Source organism: Artemia sp. Qi Xiang Cuo, chromosome 1, assembly GCF_049724085.1.
Source record: "Artemia sp. Qi Xiang Cuo chromosome 1, ASM4972408v1, whole genome shotgun sequence".
NCBI classification, from domain to species: domain Eukaryota; kingdom Metazoa; phylum Arthropoda; class Branchiopoda; order Anostraca; family Artemiidae; genus Artemia; species Artemia sp. Qi Xiang Cuo.
The window spans coordinates 85,727,622-85,745,101 of record NC_142794.1 but is presented as its reverse complement, the minus strand read 5'-3'; the positions used below and the strand labels follow the sequence as shown (position 1 = coordinate 85,745,101).

The following is a 17,480-nucleotide window of genomic DNA, read 5'->3' as shown; positions in this document are numbered from 1 at the left end:
CTCAGGATGAAATCCATGATCCAGTTGAAATTAATAATCTTATTTGTACTTGTTTTTTTTTGCCACACAATGTTGGTAACAACCATCACAACAACAGACAACAGAAAAATACAAATCCTTACTTAAAGTTGTGAGTATGAACAGCAAAGGCACGTGTGGTTAGAAGATATCCAAAAACAATAAGCAGAGCGTATCAAAAATGAAAAAGAAGAGCAAAGATACACGCGGTTAGAAGATAAACGAAAACGAGAATTACAGCTTGTCGAAAATGAAAATGAAGATCGAAGAGATTATTGGTTAGAAGAACAGCGGTGTCGTGATCTTCGTTACCCACATTTTGTGGCAAAAAAAAGTTCATGCGTACAAAGATGTCATAAACTCAGTAAATGTTAAAAATAAATCTTTTGGACCATTCAACGTTTCTTGTATTCACTGTGGATCCCACCATTTTCCGGATTAAAGGGTGGCAAACAAAGGTAATTTGTTTGGACATTGCTGCTTATATGATGGAATTGCGAGGTTACCATCTCAATTTCCAATTGAATTGGTTTGCCTTTTTTTAGACTTCACTTGCTCTTCAGTTTCATTAACATATTTGAAACTTGAACTCGTGTTTTGCTCTACCTTAATTTAACGTAAGCGATTATCGAATTCTGGCGAGGCTATATAGAGCGGTGGCACTCCCACATATTCTTTACCTGTCCCCTGTATGGGAATGGTTTACGGAAACAGAGTGACTAAAGGCTAGATCTGCGTTCTGCAAATATTTAAAATTTCTGTTACGAGTACCGCTGTTCGAGAGAAATACATTTCTCTTGGACGAGTATCTTATTCCAGAGCCTCGTGAAGTTGTAGTAACGCAGGAAACCAATGCTAGAAAAGGTGCACTGGAGCACCTTTACGATTTCCTTCCGTTGCACGTCATGTACGAGCTGTGAATGTATATAGTGTATATAATCTAATCGTTTATTTTTGAAGTAATGTTTTTTTTCGTTTTTCCCTTACTCCGCCATGTTTTTGTTTTATTGGTGGGCTAAAATAAACTATCTATCTATCTATCTATCTATATATCCCTAATAATGCACTTTTTTCTTACATCACTGCGCTCATAATTTCTAGTTCCTAGTTTAAACTGGTTATCTTCTCAGTTTGGAATTTATATATGTGTGTGATCAAGTGTGTAATTTACTAAAATATTATTGGAACTGAATTAAAAAGGGTGTAATAATGAAAAAAAACATTATAATCTGATTAGTTAAAAGCGCCTAGGATATTGTAAAGTAAGATTTCTATTGTTTTTTATTAATGTCAGAGCCAAATATGGCTCTTAAGCATAGGCGCTCCGAAAAGTGGATGAAGATTTTCTAGGTTTTTTCCAGAGAAATTGCCTACGGATTCTTTTGGGTACCCGGTTGAATGACCGTATTTCAAACAGTAGGCTCTACGAAAAGTGGGGCTGAATACCTCTTCCTAGAGCTATAATGAGAAAAAGGTTGAGATGGCTAGGGCACATTTTAAGGATGAAGGATGACAGATTGCCGAAGATTGTCCTTTTCGGCCAACCGTCTATGGCTAAGCGGGAAGCAGGTCGTCCATGGTTGGGGGTGGGAGGATTTCATAAAGAAAGATTTAAAGGAAATCGAAATCTCCTGGGAGGGTCCAAAGAGGGAAGTTTTGAATAGATTGGAATGGAAGAGAAGTATGCATAGATATGATGGCCTCAGGCGGCTTGGTTTTGCGGTGAGTTGTTAGTAATAGTAGTAGTAGTAGTGGTGGTAGTTCTACCAATGTCACAGTTTGCTCATTCAACCTTTACAAGTGATATTTTAACCGGTTACTATGTGTTATAGGTAACCAATGCGATTGCGATTGGTCAGTTTGCACCTGAAGAAAACGTTAACTCGGAATCTGGAAACCCAGATTCCCAAAGTCATGGGAGATGAAAACTCGCCTTTTTCTAGTTCAATCTACCCTTGACATATCCGGAGAGATTCAACTTAATACTCTTAGCCATTCCTGGGATATTGTTTATACGCCCTTTTGACAGCCTGCATATTAATGGTGTGTTTTGACTTTGTTCAACATCGTTCTAAACATTCCATGAAAGTTTTCCTTAATGCCCTTAGCTTCAGCAGGATTAATCGTCGCAGTTGTAGTAGCCTTAATATTTGAAGGAGAGGTACTAGCAGAAGCAGTACACACAAAGTATCTGTTGGTTAGTTCATTATCCTTCTCAGCGTCTCGTAAAATTTTCAGCTTAATATTCTGAGCCATTCTCGAGAAGTTACTTATATACTTGTACACTTTTGGCGACCTGAATGCAAATAGTGTGTTTTAATTTAGTTCAACATCCCCTTAAACATTCTCCATTTTCTGAAATTTTCATTTTAACATCCTCAGCCTCAGTAGTAGTCTAAATAGATGTAGTAGCATTAGTAGCAGTAGCAAACTACTTCTAAATAGAAGTAGTAGCATTAGTAGCAGTAGCAGTAGTGGTGATTGTACTAGCTGTAGTAGTAGCAGTAGAACTAATAGCAGTAGTTGTAGTAGCAATAGTAGCAGCAGTAGTTGTAATATGCACATATATTCTTTTGTTCAATTAATCATCCCTCTCATCATTCTCTGAAAGCTCCAACTTAATATCCTAAGCAATTCCTGACATATTTCCTTTTGATAATTTATGTGCACATTATGTTATTTTTTACTTAAATCAGCTCAGCCCTCAATACTGAGAGCTTCACCTGGATACTCTTGGCACAATTGGAATCTACGGGTCAAACAAGTCTCCTTTACCGATAGCAAATGCTATATTTGAACAATGGGTGGATCGCATAAGTTACAGTCCTTGCCCCCAGGGGTTTGGAGGGCGTGACATCCCCTGGGTCTTATTGATTGTTCAGCTATACTAAGCAAATGGCTATCTTAAAATTTTACTTGAATGTCCTTGTTGGAAAATGAAGCGTGGAAGGGGGACTGGCTACTCTCCAATTGCGTTTAACTCTGAAAAGGGGCAGTAACACTTTAAGTTGTAAGAAAAGTAATGCAGAGAATAAAAAAGAAGAAAATATCAAATATGTTTTTGCTTTGTTTTGATTCTATTTTTCCAATATTAAAGTGTTTGACGCTACTGGAAAACTTCCCGATGGAATCCTTAACGGTAACTGGCATGCACTTGGTGATTTTGAACAATGTCTTCGAATCAAACCATTGAACTTGAATTTTACCGGAAAGTATTGCCAGGTGAGCCCTGATCTTTTGCAGTAAAGATTTTGTCATTAGGAATATTTTCCCCTTATTTTCTTCGATCTGTATTACAGACTTCTGTTTTAATAACTAAACAGTGCTGGAAACTAACGATCCTAAGATGTAGCTACTCCGACCATTTTCCTATGCCGTTTATCAAAACACTTGGAAAACTGTAGGTCTCCCCGTTTGCCTGTGAGTCCAGGAAACTTTTTCTGTCATTTGTCAAGCCTAAAACACGGTAGCCCGCCTGAAACTCTAAGCGGGCAAGCCTATTAGGCTTAGGTTACTTGTTCGCCTGTGAGTCCAAGCAAATTCAACTATTAACAAAACCCACATAAAAAAACCGAAGATAAAGAAAAATAATAATCAATATAAATAATCTATGGGATATAATACTCGTATCATAATATCTGTATTTTTCAGTCTATTAAAAATACACTTCAATTCAAAATGTGTTTTAAAGCACGAGGAATCAAAACAAAATGAAATAAAATAATAGGATAAAGTTTAATTATCCCAGTAAATGTTTAAAATTTGCTTTATGCACATAAGTACGAAGGTCCAAGTATTTTAATTTTATTTTATGTCTTTTTCATTTAATTTTAAATAAAAACGGAAAGACAGCGAGGTATAACAAACTATTGGAAAGGACATTTGGTTCCTTTCTTTTTGCACTTTATAAACTACAGAAATTTCTATTTATTCTAATCTAATGTGTACATACATATTTCATTAAATTGGTCACCCATCATCAAAAAAGGAGTATTAAGACGACCTAATTTATCCAACAGAATTTTCACATTGATTTTTAAGTTCAATCAGGCTGGCTGATGGACTACGGTGAATACATAGCTGTAATTAAAAACTTCTGATCAATTTAGAAAGAGTATAAAGTTGCATAAGACTTAAATAGTATTCATTATTTTTGGATTAAAAGAACACTCTCTATGCAGTTCTGATTTGTGAATTATGGTTATAGATTTTTAAATTCTAGTGCTTTTTAAATTCTATCAGGCTGGCTTATGGAGTACAGTGAATACATATCTGTAATTAAAAACTTCTGATCATTTTAAAAAGGGTATAAAGTTGCATAAGACTTAAAGAGATAAAGAAAAATTTCTAAAATCATAAGATAAATGAGGTAATTAAAATACTTTTAAGTATTTGTAAGCTATTAGTGCGTCGGAAGCATGTGCCTCTGCTCTATTTTATTTCTATCTTTACCTTTATGAAATTTTCATTTATTAATTCATTCTTTCTTTACTTACTGTTTTACATGGCAAAAAAACGCGGCAATACGGAGTGTTCAATAGTTACAAAGAGTTGGGCATCAAACTAAAATTAAGCTTCGCTTGTTACGAATGAAGTTATTGCTAGGTCTAGATTAATTTTTGAAACATCTGATAATTGTCATTGCTTCGAATTTAAAGTCTTATCAGTTTAATAGACATGCCCATTATGTACCAGTTACCATGAAACAACAAAGTGTCTTCGAGTTTGAATAGAAATAGGTTAACTAACAGTCTTCTGAAACCCACAAATTTCACCCATTGCCGAATTAAAAAAAAAGTCTAAGTGATTTCTTAAAATTTAAAAATGTCTCAAAATAGATGACAATTATATAGTAATTCCGCATATTTCTTATGGAATTTAGCGCAGCTTCTTACCAACACCTCGTTATCGCGAACTGTTTGAAAAATTTGGATCCCTGAAGTGTGCGTTCCAGGATTATTTAATCACAGATAGCTTTTGGCACTAAAATAAATTTATGCAAGAAGCTTGTTAAACCCCGATATTGAGGAAAATGAACGTGTAAGTGGCTTTCCAGGTTTAACAAAGAGTTAATAATGTTTCCATTGGCACTGAAACACCATGTAACTGAGCCCCGAAACAGCATGCATTAATTGGTGAGAAGTTATACTACCGTCGTCATTCGTCGGATCAACACGGTACTCTGCTAAACATTTTGAAGACGCATTGCCTATTGTTCGTCGCCTTGGACCCCTATTTTTTTTTTGAAAAAGTGGCAACATATGTATATACAATAAATTTCAAAAACGTGGACTACCAGATATGCATTTGATATTGATCATGAGTCCTCAGGATGAAATCCATGATCCAGTTGAAATTAATAATCTTATTTGTACTTTTTTTTTTTTGCCACACAATGTTGGTAACGACGATCACGACACTGCTATTCTTTTAACCGCGTTTGTCTTTGATCTTCATTTTCATTCTCGACACGCTCTAATTCTTGTTTACGTTTATTTTTGAACCGCGTGTATCTTTGCTCTTCTTTTTCATTTTTGATAAGCTCTACTTGTCGTATTCGGATATCTTCTAACCTCACGTGTCTTTGCTGGTCATTTTCATTTTTGACATGTTTTTGGATTGTTATTACTTCAGATACTTTAGCAATGGCCTTCTCTTTAGCTGCCCGTATTGGTGTTGTCGCAACTGATGGCCCAGATTATCAATTTTCACATTTCATCATATTTGACAGTTTAGGTATTGGAAGCCACGAAGCATCCGCAGTGAAACTTTCCGGACCTATATTTCCCATATATTCGCAATTGATGTACATCGGTACTTTTTAAGCATATGAGGATTATATGTGGCGACATGACGAGTTCACGAGCAATTCGGTGATTATTAGAATCTTTTAGATAAACACTACGGTCATATGAAAATTTCTCTCTATTCATTTCGTCTAAACTGGGATCATAAGGACTTCGATGCTGTGGTGTTTCAGAATCCGCTAGAGATGTGACTGAATTGTGCTTCTTAGGAAATCCGTAGCGGCACTGGAATTTTCCAGTTTTACTATTTATACAACTCGTATTTGGATTTAAATTCCCACATGGATTATGAGTCATTCACTTTAAGACTAATTCTCTTAATAATGGATCCGTTGGAATTTGGAAAATCAGCTGAATACGTAAAAAGGTGCCATAAACTCAGTATGTGTTACATATAAATCTTTTGGACCATTCAATGTTTCTCATATTCACTCTGGAGCCCACCATTTTCCAGAGGAAAGGGTAGCAAACATAGGTAATTTTTTGGACATTGCTGCTTATATGGTCGAATTGCAATGTCACAATCTCAAATTCCAAATGAATTGCTTTGCCTTTTTTTAGGACGTCACTTGCTCTATGAGGAGTTTCAATAACGTATTCTAAACTTGAACTCGTGTTTTGCTCTACCTTTATGCAACGTAAACCATTATCGAACCATAAAAAGTCGGAATATAGTTATATTTAAAGTAGCTGGACAAATTTATCACAAAATCAGTTTAGCGGCATATCCATCACAAACTACTCAAGGTGAAATTGAGCCACCTTCATATTCCCAAATGTGCTTTTTAGACCCCAATAAAGCTGTTGAAGAACGCCTCGAACCCCCGAACGCCTCACACATCCTTTCTGTGTTGATTCTTATTGTCACTTATCTTTTAACCTCAAATAATGTGAGCCTCTTCTTGATGTCATGGCGACACCATAGGTTCGTGTACAATCACCTTTAGAAAAATACAAATCCTTACTTAAAGTTGTCAGTATGAACAGCAAAGACACGTGTGGTTAGAAGATATCCGAAAACAATAAGCAGAGCGTATCAAAAATGAAAAAGAAGAGCCAAGATACACGCGGTTAGAAGATAAACGAAAACGAGAATTACAGCGTGTCGAAAATGAAAATGAAGATCAAAGACACTCTCGGTTAATAGAACAGCGGTGTCGTGATCTTCGTTACCAACATTTTGTCGCAGAAAAAGTACATGCGTACAAAGATGCCATGAACTCAGTAAATGTTAAATATAAATCTTTTGAACCATTCAACGTTTCTTATATTCACTGTGGAGCCGACCATTTTCCGCATTAAAGGGTAGCAAACAAAGGTAATTTATTTGGACATTGCTGCTTATATGATCGAATTGTGATGTCACCATCTCAATTTCCAATTGAATTGGTTTGCCTTTTTTTAGACTTCACTTGCTCTCTGAGGAGTTTCATTAACATATTCGAAACTTGAACTCGTGTTTTGCTCTACCTTCATTTAACGTAAGGGACTATCGAACCATAAAAAGTCAGAATATATTTAGATTTAAAGTAGCTGGATAAATTTATCACCAAATCAATTTAGCGGCACATCCGTCACAAACTAGTCAAGGTGAAATTGAGCCACCTTCATATTCCCAAATGTGCTTTGTAGACCCCAATGAAGCTGTTCAGGAACGCCTCACACATCCTTTAAATTATCTCTCGTAATCCAATGAATCTCTTGGAAGAAATATTGAGAGATTCAAACGACATTGAGAGAGCCAAATGTTACGAAAAAATGCGAGAAGTGGAGGAAGAGGCAAATCAACTTACTGCTTCATTGGGTAATGTTAATTTGCCAGTTTTAAGAAGAAAATAAAACTATGTAACCAATTTCTAGATTAGGCCCCATCATGGCTACGTGACAGGTCTGTCTGTATTGATTCTCATTGTCACTTATCTTGCAACCTCAGATAATTTGAGCCTCTTATCGATGTCATGGTGTCACCATAGGTTCGATACAACCACCCTTAGAAAAATACAAATCCTTACTTAAAGTTGTGAGTATGAACAGCAAAGGCACGTGTGGTTAGAAGATATCCGAAAACAATAAGCAGAGCGTATCAAAAATGAAAAAGAAGAGCAAAGATAAACACGGTTAGAAGATAATACAAACGAGAATTACAGCGTGTCGGAAATGAAAATGAAGATCAAAGACACTCTCGGTTAATAGAACAGCGGTGTCGTGATCTTCGTTACCAACATTTTGTGGCAAAAAAAAACTTCATGCGTACAAAGATGTCATAAACTCAGTAAATGTTAAAAATAAATCTTTTTGACCATTCAACGTTTCTTGTATTCACTGTGGATCCCACCATTTTCCGGATTAAAGGGTGGCAAACAAAGGTAATTTGTTTGGACATTGCTGCTTATATAGTCGAATTGCGAGGTTACCATCTCAATTTCCAATTCAATTGGTTTGCCTTTTTTTAGAATTCACTTGCTCTTCAGTTTCATTAACATATTCGAAACTTGAACTCGTGTTTTGCCCTACCTTAATTTAAGGTAAGCGATTATCGAAACATAAAAAGTCGGAATATATTTAGATTTAAAGTAGATGGACAAATTTATCATAAAATCAGTTTAGCGGCACATCCGTCACAAACTACTGAAGCTGAAATTGAGCCACCTTCATATTCCCAAATGCAGTTTTTAGGCACTAATGAAGCTGTTCAGGAATGCCTCGCATATCCTTTAAGTTATGGGATCTCTCGTAATCCAATGAATCTCTTGGAAGAAATATTGAGAGACTCCAACGACTATGCCAAATGTTACGAAAAAATGCGAAAAGCGGAGGAAGATGCAAATCAACTTACTGCTTCATTGGGACAACAGGTTCCAAACATGCAGCTCATTTTTACTACCACATGGTGTAGAATATAGACGGTTTAAGCCTCCTGCATGTAATTAAGTATGCGATGTGCTTACTCTTAATGCTGAGAATAGTTTTCAACCAAATGAAATGGTTATAAAACAACTTGGAAAAACCTTGTCATTTTAAAAAATACCGGTCATCGCATGAGCCCTTTACCTACCCAATGTTTTATCTAGGTAGAACTTCAGGATTATCAAGGAATATGCTACTTCAAATGCCTTATGGAAGTCGTCCGCATAATTATAACACGGCTTGAATTAACAAAGAATCGTATCGCTTTTCCACCTGTAAGTGTAAAAAGCCTTTCTGTGCAAGCTGTAACTTCCGATCTGCGTAAGATTAGTTTTAATGCTTTGCATTTTGGTGGAAGACTTTTCCAACAGTACCTCGTTGATTTTGCTATTCTTGTTGAGCGTGATCGTTTTGATTGGATAAAATTTAACCAGAAAACTATTGTGGGTGAAAAATACGTAGGTTTATACAACTTCGTAAAGACTTTGCCCTGAAACTGGATACATTCGTTAGGGAAAAAGTTTTAGTACCACCATCATTCATCGGATCAACACGCTACTTTGCTAAAAATTTTGAAGACGCCTTGTCTATTGTTCGTCGCCTTGAACCTCCGGATTTCTTTAGAACTCTGACTTGCAGTCCTGATTGGGCAGCAAGAATTTAAAGAAGCAGCAAGTATTGAAGTTGATGATAACTCCATTATAGAACAGTCCCCTCAAGATCCTCCCGATCTCATTACTCGAATTTCTAAATTGAAATTTGACGATATAATCAATGACATTGATAGTGATAAGATATTTGGAAAGGTGGCAGCATATGTGTATACGATTGAATTTCCAAATAGAGGACTGCCATATATACATTTGCTACTGATCATGAGTCCACAAGATCGAATCCATAATCCAGTTGAAAATGATAATCTTATCTCAGCTTAAATTCCAAATTCCAACGAACCATTATTAAAAGAATTAGTCTTAAAGTGGATGATTCACAATCCGTTTGGAAATTTAAATCTAAATTGCGAGTTGTATGATTAATAAAATTAAAAAATTCTACTGCCGCTTGGGTTTTCCAAAGCAGTACAATTCAGTCACATCTCTAACGGATGCTGAAAAACCAAAGTATTGACGTCGTTATGATCCAAAATTAGACAAAATGAATAGAGAAGAATTTTCACATGTTCGTGCTGTTTATCAAAAAGATTCTTATAATCGCCAAATTACTCGTGATAATCGTCATGTCGCCAAATATAATCCTTATAGGCTTCAAAAGTACCAATATCACATTAATGACGAATATGTAGGAAATATAGGTCCGATAAAGTTTCACCGCGGTTGCTTCAGGGTTGAACTGGTAGATACTGTCAGAAATCACCTCAAGCTACTAAAATTTTCCCACCAAATGGTGGGAATTGGCAATGGACCGCAACAACTGATCCATATTTTGTAAGCCATATTTGGGAAGCATGGGTGCTTCGTCAGGTAGGAAAATATCTACTTGGGCTAATTCTAAACCTCCGCTTGAACCAGGTCATATACAGGAAAAAGAGTCTGAGGAAAGTAGAACTTTCAAGCCGAAGGTCTTGTGTGTTGTTAGTCGAAATGGCAATAAAATTGCTGCTATTCTTGTATAAGCCATATATTGTGCTTTGTAATTTTTCCACACCAAACATGATACAAGGTCTTATAAGCAAATGCTTTACCGATACCACCTTGTCAATCTATGAAAAAACATTTTTTCCTAAAGCAATTAGGATTATTGACAGCCTGTCAAATATTGTCAAGAATTTCAAGCTGTTTTCCTTGCAGAAACCGATACATACCATCTCCAGTAACAAGTCACTCACAGAATTTAGAAATTCCAAGCTTTGGCCATTTTATAGGTCTCAAAGTTGTACATTAAGTACGCTTTACTGCAAGATCTTCAGATAAATCATTTTCTCTTGCATTCCGAATGGAATCCTCTGCCAACTTATTTTTGAATCTTTCCCAAAGAGCTTTCGGATCTCAAGGATTACCAAAAAAAGATTAAGTGTGGAGACTATTTACATTACAGAAGGATAGAGCCGATTCTTCTAGGGCGTCGAACCACTTGTTTATCGTCGAATATAAGGCCATGAGCCCAGCATCATTTTTTTTATGTAGAATATAAAACGTTATCAACTCTTTTAAGATCTTCAAAACTTGCTTCTTTCTTCACATAATACAAAAGTACTTGTAAATAGGAGCACCCAGGAAAAGTCACAAAACGACGGATTCTCTGTTCCCATGTACTGATATTGCCCTTCCATCTATAGTGCTCAGGCGATCCCCAATAATAGAGAAATTCCCTTTTTTTCATTACTTTTAACGCCTTGTTGTGTCAAAAATACGCTTCCAACATTGAGCCTTGTTGTCTAATATCAAGCAAATCTTTTTGGGCTTGGCTGATATTTTGCATTAGATAACGTCCTGGAAAATGAACATTTAAACGTGGAACGACATGGCTCTTTTTATGGATATCGTGACTAAATAGTCGCAAACATGCTCCAGTTGGTGTAATGCAGCGTCCTCCTACATAGGTTTCTGCTTCATTGTAAGCGATATACCGTTTATTTTCGACAATCTTTATCGAAGCACAATCATGTCCCTTGTAGATTTAACGTATCTTACCGTATCAAACCTTACCGGACCTGTATTTCCTACACATTTGACATTTATGTGACATTGGTTCTTTTTAAGCATATAAGGATTATACGTGGCGACATGACAATTTCACCAGTAATTCGGCGATTATTAGAATCTATTCGATAAACAGCACGGCCATGTGAAATCTTCTCTCTATTCATTTCGTCTAATTTTGGATCATAACGACGTCAATACTTTGGTTTTTCAGCATCCGATAGAGATGTGACTGAATTGTACTGCTTTGAAAAACCGAAGTGGCACTGGAATTTTCCATTTTTATTAATCAAACAACTCGCATTTTGATTTAAATTCTCGCAGGGATTATAAATCATCCACCTTAAGATTAATTCGCTTAATAATAGATCGTTGGAATTTGGAATTTCAGCTTAAATAATATGGTTAATTTCAACTGGATTATGAATTCGATCCCGAGGACTCATGATAAATAGCAAATGCATATGTGGTAGTCCCCGTTTTTGAAATTCAAGCGTTACACATATGCTGCTTCCTTTCCAAATATCTGATCGTTATCAATATCATTGATTATACAGTCAAATTTACAGTTTAGCAATTCGAGTTATGAGATCGGGAAGATCTTGAGGGGACAGTTCTATAATAGAGTTATCATGAAATTTAATACTTGCAGCTTCTTTAAATTCATGCCAATAAGGAATGCAAGTAACAATTAAAAAAAAACTGTGGGTCCAAGGCGACGAGCAATAGGAAAGATGTCTTAAAAATGCTCAGCAAAGTAGCGCGTTGATCCAACGAATGACGACGGTAGTATAACTTTTTCACCAACTAATGGGTCCTGTCTCGAGGCTTTAAGAAATTGTGTAACACCCGCGTAGTTTTCACCCATAATAGTTTTCTGATTAAATTTTATCTAATCAATACGATGACGCTCAATATGAACAGCGTTATCAGCGAGGTACAGTTAGAAAAGTCTTTCACCAAACTAAAAAGGATTAAAATCAATCCTACGCAGATCGGGTGTTACAGCTTGCACAGAAAGGCTTTTCACATGCTCAGGTCGAAAAGCGATACGATTCCTTGCTAATTCAAGCCGTGTTGTATGTGGACAACTTATACAAGGTGTTTGAAGTTGCATATCCCCTGAGCATCCTAAAAATCCAGCAAGATGAAACACTGGGTAGATAAAGCGCTCCACAGGATGGTCAAGATTATTGATGGTCAAGATTTGAAATGACAAGATTATTGCCACGTTGTTTTACAACCATTTCAATTGATGAAAAACTATGGCTTGCTTTAAGTGTAGGCACAGCATGTACTTCATTACATGCAGGAGATTTAAACCGTCTATAATCTACACCATCTGGCAAAGTAAAAATGAACTGCATGATTGGGGGTTGTTGTTTTTCGCTTTTTTTTTCGTAACCTTTGGCATAGTTGTTCGAAACTCTCAATATTTCTTCCGAGAGATTCATTAGATTACGAGAGATCCCATAATTTAAAAGATGTTCGAGTCGTTCATCGACAGCTTCATTGGGGTCTAAAAAGCATATTTGGCCATATGAAGATGGCTAAATTTCACCTTCAGTAGTTTGTAATGGATATGTTACTAAATTGATTTTGTCATAAATTTGTCCAGCTGCTTTAAAGTTATATTCACTCCGACTATTTATGGTTCGATCATCGCTTGCGTTGAATTAAGCTAAAGCAAAACACGATTTCATGTTTCGAATACATTTATGAAACTCTTCAGAGAGCAAGTGACGTTCTAAAAAAAGGCAAACCAATTGATTTGGAAATTGAGGTGCTGACAATGCAAGTTGACAATGCAAGCAGCGATCTCCAAACAAATTACCTTTGTTTGCTGCTACTCTTTCCTGCAGAAAATAGAGGGCCCCACAGCGAATGCAAACAAATTTGAAGGGTACCAAAGAATTACATGTAAACCTTTACTGAGTTTATATCATTTTCGTATTTGTTTTCGTGCCACACGCTGTTGATAACGAAGATTACGATGCCGCTGTTCTTCTAACCACATGTGTCTTTGGTCTTCATTTACATTTTCGACACGCTCTAATTCTTGCTTTCATTTATTTTCGAACCATGTGTATTTTCTTTTTCATTTTTGATGCGCTCTAATTGTTGTTTTCGCATAATTTCTAACCGGGCGTGTCTATGCTGTTCATTTTCATTTTTGACACGTTTTTGGATTTTGATTATTTCAGATACTTTAGCAATGGCCTCTTCTTTAGCTGCCCGTATTGGGTTTGTCACAACTGATGGTCCAGGTTGTCAATTTTCACATCTTATCACGTTTGATAGTTTAGGTGTTAGTTCCACACAATCATAATTTATAGTAACTGCAACTGTAAATTTTCGTATTTTGGGTCTTCCTTTAGATATTTTGTTGGATAAATAACTGACTACATTTGGAACCCACCTTGACATAACGAGGCACTTTAAGCAAAAGAAAAACCAAACTAGTTTCAGAATTGTGAGGTATTTTTCTGGTTTGAATTAAAAACTAATATTATTGCACAGACACCATAAATATTTTGCAGTTAAATAAAATTATTTTTATATAATTTTCAGGAATTATTCTAGTTTTATATAACTATGTCTACAAGCTTCTTATAATGGTAAAAGCTCTTTGTAAAAGTATTGATTTTATTTTAATGTTCATTTTTTAATTACAAAAGCATGTAGATATGACAAATTCCAACATTTCCAAGCTCTAGCTGTTTGTTGAAGCTGCACAGAATTTTTTTTAAGTATAAGCCAAAAATGTATGCGAAAATGTATCTTTGCCAAATAGTCATATGACACAATATTCTACGCTAGAATTTAGCGTAGATTCCAAATATCACCGTTAATTTTCAACCCAATATTAAGTTCGTTTGTTATAGGCTAATGACTTATTTGTAGGCAATTTTTTTTTTTAAATGGTACAGCGAGTCATGTTTATATGCTAAATTTTGACGCCGAGTCTAACGGTAGTGTTGACTTGGTCATCGTGTTTCAACTTTAGTTGCTATATACTATTTAACTTGCTATAAGCTCTGATTTTCTTGAAGTACTGTACATCTATATAGAAATACTTGTATTTTTATTAAAATACTTGTATAAAAATACTATTGGGTTAAAATTAATTGAGTAAAAATACAAGTAAAGCCTGTCAAAATACAGTTCCCGCGCATCCCACCGGTTTTCCCCCAACGTACGAAAAAAATCCCGCTAATCCTCGTCTGAATCGTCGATGTCGGCACCACATCGCCCACCACATGCGCAAAGAATGTCGCATGGCTTTATCCCCAAACAAGGGCACTTTTTACTGCATACAGTTTTACAGTAACAAAAGGTCGAAGCCTTGTTGACAGTTAGAGGCCAGGGGGTCAGCGCTGAAGTCACTGGACTGACTCCTAAAATGTCGTGATGGGTCCAGCCAAACTCAAGTGGGTTGAAGACATAGGGCTTAGGAATCACAGCCTGAAGAATACTGCTCCACTGAAGTCTAACTCTCTTGACTTGATATACGAAAGAACCGTCTGTTGGGGGCAAGCTATTCAAGTTCTTTTTTCTGGGAAATAAATGAATTTGGAGGTCATTGAGAGAATCAAATTCGGACTGTTTTTTGCTATGACTGTTTGACTGCATAAGTAAGATATCCCAGTTTTCTAGCACCATGCTCTTCGTAACAATAAAACTCTTCGTCACTGTATTTCCTCTCCCTGGGCTATACAAGATATCGGAAAAAAATCGAACATATTCTATGAGAAGACTATGTCAGGAACAAAATGAGATGTCACGCCACTACATCGGAGTGGTAAAACCTTAGAAAAAAATAAACAGTCTTTTCACGTTTTATAGGCCTAAAAAGAGTGTTTTTTTGCTTTTACAAGGTCAAGCCGTGATCTCCAGCTTTGGCACCACCCATATTCAGATTCAGCGTGGTCGATATAGTCGGAAACTGTTGTCAAACTGACTGTGTTTTTCTGATCACCTCAACTCAGAAATAAGCGAGATACGCTTTAGTGGCGCCCGGACTATCATGTGAGTTAAAAGAGCTATAAAATGTATTATTAAGAAAAATGCAGTTTTTCGTGAAAAATGATTATATTTAAGAAATTATATTTTTATTGCAAAAGGTTTTTAGCCTCATCAATTTTATTTAAAATGAGCCATATCTCGGCGATGTTCCAGTGCCAATCTATCTGAGGAGAAAGAGAGAGAAACAAATGCCGTATACGGAGAATATCGTGGTTTCAGCCACTTTTTTGTTTTCAAGCCTGTATGATTTCCTTATTGTTCAAGGGAAAAAATGGTAAGTTTCCTGTATAGGAGTAAGTTTCCTAGGTTGCTAGATACCGCTGAAACCCGCAAATGAATGACCTCATATGATGTCATGAAGATCATTACGTACATGACGGTATTGTAATTTTTATTATATGATGTCATCATATGATGTCATGAAGTACATCCCGTACATGCAACCATTGCAATTTTTATTATATGCCATTCGAAAAATCAAAATTAAGGCTCTTAAAGAATTTTCCCAGACTTCTGGCTTATCTAGATAGTTTTTATGCGAGAATATCCTAAGATACCAATTTTCTCTAAAAAATCTGAAGCCGTTTTCAAGAACATAAATATATACAACAATTGCTCACTTATAAAAATAGAAAATATACTATCAGAGGCAACGCTGTAGCGTTGAGTATAGTAAAGGCCACACGGCTCAAATGTCTTATTATTATTATAATTTTTTTTTCCCCAGAGGCACTTCATAAGGAAGGGGTCGTCGTAGAAACTTCAAAGGGGGCTCATTCGACTGGAAATCGAGAGTTCTAGGGCCCTTTTTAATAGTCGAAAATGATCGGAGGGCAACTAGCCCTCCCCCCCAGCGCCCATCATTCCCCCAAACACATCCAATAAAAATTTTGAGATAGCCGTTTTGTTCAGCGTAGTTGGTTTCCACCCCCCCCCCCAACGCCCATCATTCCCCCAAACACATCCAATAAAAATTTTGAGATAGAAGTTTTGTTCAGCGTAGTTGGTTTCCAGATATAAATGATATTTTTGAGGAGGAACTCCCCCACAACCCTCAGGGCAAGGGTTTTAAGTTATGCCCTGGGGGCATATAAGATTTTTATGGAAGGCGTTGTCGTAGAAACTTCAAAACAGGCTCAATCGATTGGAAATTAAAGGGCCATTGCCCTTTTTAATAGTCAAAAGTGATTAGAGTGTAAGTAGCCCCCCTCCCCACACGCCCATCATTTCCCTAAACACCTCCAATAAAAACTTTGAGACAACCATTTTGTTCAGCATAGTTGATTTCCAAATAAAAAATATATTTTTGAGGAGGACACTCCCCCACAACCCTCAGGGCAAGGGTTTTAAGTTATACCCAGGGGGCATATAAGGTTTTTATAGAACGCGTTGCCGTAGAAACTTCAAAACAGGCTCAATCAATTGGAAATTAAAAGGCTAGCTCCTTTTTTAATAGTAGAAAGTGATTGAAGTGTAACTAGCCCCCTCCCCCCCCCCCAAACCCATCATTTCCCCAAACACATCCAATCAAAATTTTGAGATAGCCATTTTGTTCAGCGTAGTTGATTTCCAGATAGAAAATATATTGTTGAGGAGGACACTCCCCCACAACTCTCAGGGCAAGGGTTTTAAGCTATACCCTGCGGGCATATAAGGTTTTTATAGAAGGCGTTGTCGTAGAAACTTCAAAACAGGCTCAATCGATTGGAAATTAAAGGGCTAGCTCCTTTTTTAATAGTGGAAAGTGATTAAAGTGTAACTAGCCCCCCTCCCTCCCCAAGCCCATTATTTCCCCAATCACATCCAATTAAAATTTTGAGATAGCCATTTTGTTCAGCGTAGTTGATTTCCAGATAGAAAATAATATTTTTGAGGAGGACACTCCCCAATAACCATCAGGGCTAGGGTTTTAAGTTATGTCCTGGGTGCATATAAGGTTTTTATAGAAGATGTTGTTGTGGAAACCTCAAAATGGACTCGTTCGATTGAAAATTAAAGGGCTAGTGCCATTTTCAATAGCCGATAATGATTGGAGGGTTACTAGCCCCCCCCCTACGCCCAT

At 36.4% G+C, this 17,480-nt stretch overlaps 1 protein-coding gene across 1 annotated transcript in view; it reads left to right on the top strand.

Moving 5' to 3' along the window:
- The first annotated feature begins 268 nt into the window (after positions 1-268).
- Positions 269-17,480, top strand: part of LOC148956849 (nose resistant to fluoxetine protein 6-like) — a 115,212-nt gene continuing 98,000 nt past the window's right edge. The window contains exons 1-2 of the mRNA XM_089092240.1: positions 269-296; positions 3,116-3,240. Coding sequence (XP_088948366.1) covers positions 269-296; positions 3,116-3,240 — 153 coding nt within the window. The remainder of the gene's footprint in view (positions 297-3,115; positions 3,241-17,480) is intronic.